The 8,425-nt window shown below is 37.8% G+C and overlaps 1 protein-coding gene across 2 annotated transcripts; it reads right to left on the reverse strand.

Annotated features, from left to right (window-relative positions):
- Window positions 1-128: 128 nt before the first annotated feature.
- Window positions 129-8,209, reverse strand: rnft1 (ring finger protein, transmembrane 1). Of its 2 annotated transcripts, XR_011977639.1 has the most exons (11): window positions 8,058-8,209; window positions 7,202-7,653; window positions 7,032-7,108; window positions 5,276-5,376; window positions 4,982-5,135; window positions 4,657-4,815; window positions 4,400-4,465; window positions 4,124-4,225; window positions 2,539-2,745; window positions 1,284-1,338; window positions 129-865 (listed from the first exon to the last, which is right to left on the reverse strand). XR_011977639.1 is itself a non-coding variant. In XM_072659219.1 (9 exons), the coding sequence occupies exons 1-9, from the start codon at window positions 8,081-8,083 to the stop codon at window positions 2,611-2,613; spliced, it is 1,272 nt and encodes a 423-aa protein (XP_072515320.1). In that variant the 5' UTR covers window positions 8,084-8,209; the 3' UTR covers window positions 1,543-2,610. The 2 variants fall into 2 exon arrangements, 1 of the variants encoding a protein (XP_072515320.1); XM_072659219.1 differs by lacking the exons at window positions 129-865; window positions 1,284-1,338 and having other exon boundaries at window positions 1,543-2,745.
- Window positions 8,210-8,425: the final 216 nt, after the last annotated feature.

Here is an 8,425-nt window from a genome sequence, read left to right on the forward strand (position 1 = left end):
TATTTTCATGTCTTCTTATGTTATTTCTTTTTTTCTGTCTTTTACTAATTATGTAAAGCAGCTTTGTGACAACAGTTGTAAAAAGCGCTATACAAATTAATTTGACTTTCACTTTGACTATATTTGAGAGGACTGAAGAAAAGGTGCCCTTTACAAGAAATGGGTAATGAGCTTCAGCTGGTCTTTATTATTGCTGTTTAACTGTAAAAGCAGTTCCAGCACATAGCGTGACATGTTCCTTTTTTATCATCATTGCTCATCAACCACAATTCTGTTCTCCTCTTTTTTGTCTTGTGTCTCTCATTATGCTCTTTTTATGGCCATGGGGCTGATTTTAAACTCTTAATTCAGGTCTTCTCAGGGCTTCACGTATGTTGCTCTGTCTGTGCTTGAAAACGTTAATGAGGAGTTCTCAGCTGAGCCAAAAACACTCTCAACACATAATTTCGTAGTCCGAGAACTATGGTGAGGTAATGTTTTTCAGGTCCGTGCTTTCAGGTGTTCACTGAGAAAAGTTCTTTGAAATGGAGTATAAAGCATTGTAAATCTTGTATCCGCTCTATCTTGACGGCATTTCTTTTACTGTTACCAACCCATTCATTCAGAATGTTCTACCAAACTTTACTAATCTGTTTGTATATGATTATCTTTTCTCTTGGACCAATGAAGGCTCCAAGCCCGTTTTTTGGAGGGATGTCATCCTCTCCACCCCTTGTTGACCAGCCTGTGGAGACATCGGGTTACAGTTCAAATGGATGTGAGTGCTGGCAGTGGTGTTTCTGTTTCTTTGCCCATCAGACAGCATATCGGTCAGTCAGATTTTCTCAAGAATGAAAGCAATTATATCTCCTATTAGCCAGAGCACCTACGAACAAAGACATAATGAACAGCCTGTTGGCTATTTTCTTTTCTTTTTTACATTTACTTTGGGCATTTGGGCCCTTCATTTAAGTAAAACACCCCCACCCCAAAATTCGAGCTTCCTGGCAATCGTCAAACACCAAACCCCATTTGCCCACTACTCAGAACATTAATCAACTAGTGCTTGTCCAGAGCTAGGGTAATAATGTACTGAATTGATTGTGACATTCACCTGGCCCACTATGCCTCAAAACATTGTGTTGGCAGCTTATCCTTCACTCTGGAAATCTTACAGTATGCTGTGTAAACTTACTTTTGCTTAGCTGATAAGTTATTAATTACTTGAATTGATCAATAAACATATTATTTAAAACATAAAGATTTTTACATTCTTAAATAAAATAAAATATTTGCTCTCTCACCTCCCCACCGGCCTGCCTCCATTGCACATTAACATGACCATTAGAGAAATGGAAACTAAAAGACATAGAACACAAAATTGTTTAACACCTTTTTTATATTCTTATTTTATATTCATTTCAAATGAAAAAATAATGTTTTTGGTTCATGTAGTGCATGGACAATCCAGCAGGAAGCAGAAAATGTATATTTTATTATTTTAAAAATATATCATTTTATTAAGATTTTATTTATGATAAATAATTATTACAATCAGAGGTCATATGATGCACTTGGCTTTAAATGGAATAGGTGAGAAATTACAAATTAAAACACATTTAAGGAAAAAACATTTATTCAAACATAGCTTACATTCTTGATTTGAAAGTTCGTATGTTGCACATGAAAAACCTTAAGAAAATAGATCTTCTAAAATTCTTTGGTTTATTACAAAGCTGTAGCTGCAGAATTTGAAAAGTTACTAGAAAAGTCAGTGTTCATCTGAACATTTTCAGGTTCTGAAATTATTACACACCTGATCACAATATAATAAAAGTAGTTTTGACGTTGATTGCTACCAATGTGCATCAGTTTACTCATGGTGGCAGTCATTCATTAACATCTATGTACCTTACTACATAAAGGGTCCCGCTTTCTAGCACATACCGTATTTGTAAAACCCAAGGGATACAGCATGAAGATAAGATTTTCTGCTAAGCAAGGGAAATTACTGAATTTAAGGTAGGTTTGCACAACACATAGTGTAACAACTTAAAGCAGCCTTAAATTGGGCCTGGTGTTAACCTTCATATCCAGGAATCCTAAAAGAGCTGAAAAGTGAAAGAAAATACAAACACAGTATGGGTGGGAGAGTTAGCCGTGTCTTTGGAAATAAAAAGATGTCTCTTCCTTAGGAGAGGCCTTTATCCTCTGGGCATATCCATAGAAGTATGATGAACAAAAGATTCATCAAGCTGTAATGCAATGAAACAGCATCTATAAATAAAAAAAATACATAATAGAACACCTAGGTCCAGTTTTATGCTAAATTATTGAAAAACTCAAGTGCTTTCCCCAGTCCAAGTTTAAAAACACAGCCATTTTATCAACAAAGCATTAGACGTGCTTTCCAGAACACAGTGTCTATTGCTGTTGGCTGTTCAATTTTGCACACAGCAGGGTCAAAAAGTGGTTCAAAAAGTTCAACCTATTGTGCCACGAGAGGGTCATAAGAATGCCTGTCTGTCTGTTGTGACACTATACTGCAGCTCCTCTTACTTTTTTACTGCAAAGAGAAGAAACACGACATCTCCGTCATTCAGTAGATGTGTAGATGAGAAGGTATTGCTCTCAGTAGATTTGCAGGTAAGGTGAGGTTGCCCCATCTTTCCACTTGTGAACCTTATCTGTGATAATGGTGCGGCACAGAGGACAAGTCTTTTCCTGGTTGAACCACAGTGCGATGCACTCTTCACAGAAAATGTGCTGTCAAAAAAAACATTAAATAAAGAAAACAAAGATTCCACTTATTTTTCCAACAGATGCCTTCTAAACAAATTAGATCTAGATCTAGATCTTCAGTTCAAACTGTTTAAGTTGATATTAAATACACATACACAAATATCCATATAACAATAATCATTTCATAATACAAACCATTGAAACTTTTTTGATATAGTCTGAGAGCAGTAAATCAGTCTGTCCCAGTGATCGATCTCTATTTTTATTTGTGCTTTACTGTGTTAAGCTAACAGTACAGAGAAGACAAAGTGCCCTCCATCATGTCGGAGACAAACTTTTATTACATTTGCCACTGTACTCCACAGTTTTTTAAATTAGTACTTGAATAAATTCACATGGATAAAGTGCACATCCTCAGAATTTTAGAAAAGTAAAAACATTTAAAAGTAATTTATTTGTACTTGTACTGTACTTGTTACCATGTATAAATTCCAAGATTACAGGTTTAGAACCTGTGCGCTAAAGTAATACATTGCCCTGCATAATTTGTGAGACAAAGACACAGTTTTATGTTCTTTTAAAAATACATTTAAAGTACTCGTTAATATTTAGCTTACAGGGTATTGTCAATGTATATTATAGTTATACTATGTAAAAATTCCTAAAATGTTTTTTATACATGGCCATTTCAAAGCACCATATGATTGAGAAATAGGCCATCATTTTGCTGTTTGTCATCATTAGGATCAGAGCTGTACCAGTGAAAGGGAAAGTAAAAAGGACAAAAGAGTAAAGACATCTGCAAGAGCTAAGCCTTACAAAATAAAAAGCAACTGCTTGGAACATCCCCATACACCTGTCAGGATGTATAGATTAAAAGGTTTTTTGGACAAGATTAAATTGTATCAGAGCAATGACAAGAATACTTTTTAGAAAGATATTACCTAGTTTGGTAAGCCTAAAGACCCGTTGCTGTTTCAGCTTTTTAAAGGTTTTCTTATCTTTCATTGGCACAACTCAATTTGCTCAATTTGACAAACAGCAAATGCAGACTCCAAAGATGACCAAAAGTTCTCTAATATCTGCATAAACTGAGCAATTAATCACAACACCTTTGAAGCTCTATTTCCCACATATTATGATGCCCTGTAAGGTATAAAAAGTAATTTCAAAATGATAACTTTATTGTTATATCCTTTATTAAAACTTAAATATTTAAATCTATTTTATATCTACATAAACTTAAAATGAGTAGAGAAAACAAGTTATGGAGGACATTGCATTACTTTAGAGCACAGGTCTCAAATCCTGGTCCTGGAGTCACACTTTCTCTCCACTTATAGGTATAAGCTAAACACGTAGGCTACCAGGGGTGAAAAGATCAAGAAGACTGCAGGCTCACTTGACAAAGGAGGACCCGAGGTTGCTTGAAATCTGACTGACAGATAGGGCAGATATCTCCAGCCTCCGCGCACTGGGATTGAGTGGCAGGGGCTCCATTCACCTACAGAGGAAGCAAAAAAACAGAAAGATAAAAGACAAATAGGAATATAAATGTCATAGCTGGATGAAGTAAAAGACTGATCATAAGATACAAAAACTTTCAGTTATATTTCCAGAGCTTAATGGCAGAAGTTAAACTAAATTGTATTATTAAAGTGCAGTTCTTAATTTATACCTCATAACTGAGAAACGTCCGGACTGTTTTCTTTAGAGATCCCCACTGACCATAAAGTCCCAAAAGCTGAAGTAAAATAGAATGAAAATTTAAACATGTTCATGAACAATAACATTCAATTAACATTAGGTATATTTCAGAGCCATCTGGGGAAAAACAATAAGAATACTGAAGTAAAAATACTGAATAAGATATGACAGCACACAAGTTAATTCTAAAGTGCTTCTTGATTGTGGATATATTTCCTAAATTCTTACTTTCAGAATGAAGTAGAGCAGGGCTAGTAGAACGCCCAGGGTCAATTCCACAGAACCGTCCACTTCCTGATAGCTGACCAAATAGCGAAACCAAGGAGGCACTGGTGCAATTACTTGATATACCTGACTGACCTCCTCTATGATCATGTACCACTGACCCTACCAATAAAAAGAAAATGAAAAATATGCATAAGTTTGTGTGTGTGTGTGTGTGTGTGTGTGTGTGTGTGTGTGTGTGTGTGTGTGTGTGTGGGGGGGGGGGGGTATAATAATATTAATAAATACTATATTGGATCAAAGGTTGATATCTGCTGGAATGTCATACCCGTCTTCTGTACACCATAACAGGGGCGGGAAGAAGAAGAATAAGGCACTTGAATCCCATGAAGACAAACTTGACAGTGAAACTGGTAACTCCAACAGCCCATAAAACCTCCCAGAAATCCAGGTGCTCAATTTGGGGGTTGATAAGGATGAGGCTGAGAGGGGTAGAAGCAGACAATATGACTATATGTGACAAAAATATAACATTCAACCTTTTAGGATTAAGTATAGTTTGAAAAATCATTACCAAAGGTTCTTATCCAAGAGAAAACAATATTAAGAACTATTTACAAACCAGTAGTAAAGTGACTCAGTCTGAAATACGTAGTAGAAAAGCAAGGAGGAGGCTACCAGGAAGGACAGAAGCCAGAAACACTGAAGCTTTGACCGTCGATCCTTTAGAAAACAAGAGAGCACTCCCATTAACACTTTCAAATTAAGTACAGCAGCTTTGACATAAAGATGGCCTTTAGTTTTCACATTTAATTTGTAGACTGTAAATTACAGACTTGCAATTATCAGCCACTACCATGCATGCTTACAACAAAAAAGGAGGCAGACCTTCCAGTGTGTATCCTAGGGTTGTAAAAACGAGTGCCTCTCCTTCTCAAAACTGTATTATCAATAAAAGCCTTCCTTTTACCTCATTATGTACAATCCCTTCCAAAAGGACTGGAACCGCAAGGCCAAGTGTGCTGTTTCTGCTATCCACTAACGAAATTAGTGTTTGAGATCCAATGATAAACATGAAACAAATTTCAACCTTTATTTTCTGATTTTACACCTAATTTGTGTTCAAGTTACCTCGAAGGTAGTAACTGCAGAGCGAAGCACTCATCACTAAACTGCATTATTCTTTCATGTTTCTATATTTCAGTTGATGCTTGTATTGTTCATTTCTCCGTTCAGTCTCCTCCTCAGGTGGTGAAAATCAGGCTCAATTGGAATAAAGGTCTTGTGATTGAGCAATTATGTGAGGTTGTGACTTGACTTTTCTTGCTTCATGACATTCGCTCCACCATGAGTGATAAGCTGGCATGTTTTGAATGAACAAATCCTTTCTTTCTGCACACACAAGTCCCTAAAACTTTCACTTTGTGGCTCATCTTTGCAAATTCTAATCTGGCCTCTTACTGCTGAGGAGCGCTATTGATCTTATGGTATAGCCCCTATATTTCTGCTCATAATGTCTTCTTTGAATGCTGGATTGTGATCCCTTCACCTGTGTCTTGTGGAGGTTATCAGTGATGACCAACTGCTGTTTTCTTAGTGTCTGTTTCTTTTATTTCCAAGACATTCTATATTGCTGCACTGTTTTGCCAATGTGCAGTAGCTTGTACAGTAGCAAGTAACAAGTGGCCAATTTTTCCTCTTTTCTCAGCTTCAAAATGAATGACTTGTCTGTCTCCCCCAGTCAACTCTGGTGCTTACCTTTGTTTACCTCCTTTAAACAACACATGCTGCCTTCACAGGTGTAACCTAGGGCTCAAGCCAAGAGATTTAGAGCTAATATTGTTTTAAGAGTACAGCCTTCCTCAATATCAACAGATCTGCAAAAATGCATGTTAGGGAGGTCGATAATCAGCGTGCAGAAGAGGGCTGCAGTGGTGGGCGGGCTGGGTAAAACTTTTCTCTGCTTTGTATATCGCAGTAGCACAGAGAGGCATAAATCCCCTCTAAATCTATCTAAACAATTGAGGGAGAGTTTTGAATGCAGCAGAACTGATTTTTCAACCACTTGGGGTGCACAAGTAAGATTTGGAACAGCAGAAGCGTAACTTTGTTGTCATAAAATAGATTGCCATTTAAACAACCAATCTAACATGTCCCACTTTGTAACACATTCAACGTAAAAGAACAAACTAAATAAAAATCAAAAATAGAAAGCTGAAACTCTGAGCTTTTGGAGGGGATTGTACACTGAAAACTACTGTTTGTTTTTGTTCTTTTATTTTAAAAACAAAATATAAAAAGCCTTTATGTAGAGAGGTTTCAAGTATTGTGCCAATGGACTATGAGAGAGAATACCAAAAATAATAGTCATTCTTTACCTGGAGAAAAACTTGTGTCTGGATGTTTTTATTCACATACAGAAAAGTCGTAAACAGACCAACTCCGATAGCCAGCCCTGTAAAAGAGTAATAAGAGGACGCAGGTTGGTACACAGAGATTAACTACACAGGAATGTATTAATTCATTATTGTACGCTAAGTCCAATCACCTAATGCGTGCTGTATAACGAGTTTTGCACTAAGAATTACGATGAAAGGAAGACTTTTCTGCAGCCAACGGAACAGGTAACGGAGCTCTGAGAAAGACGCGCTGGACTCTCCAGAGTCCGGCTCAACTCCCGACCGCTCCGCCTCGGGGTACGGCTGTGTGTGAGCTCTCCCGGGACCGTGAGAATGAGAATGGCTGTGACCGTGAGCTCCGGAACGTGGTCTCCGTGAGGCTGGCCCACCACTGCTCTCGGTAGCAGAGCTGCCGACCGCCACTCCGACATCGCCGGTCTCCTGGGAGTTGGACACTCCTGCCACTGGTGTCCTGGTAAGGTGCTCAGGTTGCAAGGATAATGACAAACCGCTGCCATCGTGAGAGTTCAGTTCGGTCGGCATTACAGTCGATTCCCTCGGTTTCAGTATTCTTCTGGACTCACTTAAGTTAAAGGCTCTCCTGCAACGTTTAGTAACATTCATAAATTGTCATTAACAAGCCAACAAACGTCAAGTTCCGTCGCAACACATTTCTAATATCGTAATATGTCAAGTAACCGCTAAAGTGCAAATGTTGAGCTACGTTCCTCGACTATTAAAACTCTTCGACATGCAGCCACAACCTACATGGGAACCATCTATCAAAACCAGTTTTATGCATGCAAATTAACATATGCTATCTACAACATGCCTATAACACTACTATAACGCATTATACAGTCCGACTGGCAACATGACAAAACGACATTTAATGGCGTAGCTAGTTAGCTACCTAAACAGCGCTACATGTCAGGAAAAAAGTTATTAGCTAGGCTAGCTAGCATATGGCTAACTTGGTGCTACACGCATGCAAAATACTGATACCTGTCATTCTGAGGCCGGAGTTTCATGATAAACCACTGATCTCCATTGAAGGAGCTAGGATTGTTTAAACTGATAAAAGAAACAGTGGTAGTCAAAAGAATGCCTTTAACAAACAAACACTTCTGTCTTCATCGTGATACCGGAAACACCATCTGACTTACAACTGAGGAATCCGAAACATCCGATACAAACTTGAGCTGCCAACATGGCTGACCGTTTGACGTTTTTTCAAAATAATAGTCCCTGTGTTTCAGGTAACAGATTCATTAAACCAGGGTAATAATGCTCAGCTTTTGGAATCGCAATACTTTTACCATATAGCTGTTGGATGACATCCACAACCCCTTTAAATGTCTTTAACAGACAGA

The sequence above is a fragment of the Salminus brasiliensis genome, chromosome 16 (genome assembly GCF_030463535.1).
Source record: "Salminus brasiliensis chromosome 16, fSalBra1.hap2, whole genome shotgun sequence".
In the NCBI taxonomy this organism is placed as follows: domain Eukaryota; kingdom Metazoa; phylum Chordata; class Actinopteri; order Characiformes; family Bryconidae; genus Salminus; species Salminus brasiliensis.

Coding starts and splice junctions, on each gene's coding strand:
- rnft1 (XM_072659219.1), bottom strand. CDS start 8,083: ATGAAACTCCGGCCTCAGAATGACAG. Junction 4,816..4,981: donor TTATGGTGTACAGAAGACGG/GTATGACATTCC, acceptor TTTTATTGGTAG/GGTCAGTGGTACATGATCAT. Junction 4,226..4,399: donor GGACGTTTCTCAGTTATGAG/GTATAAATTAAG, acceptor CTTCCTCTGTAG/GTGAATGGAGCCCCTGCCAC.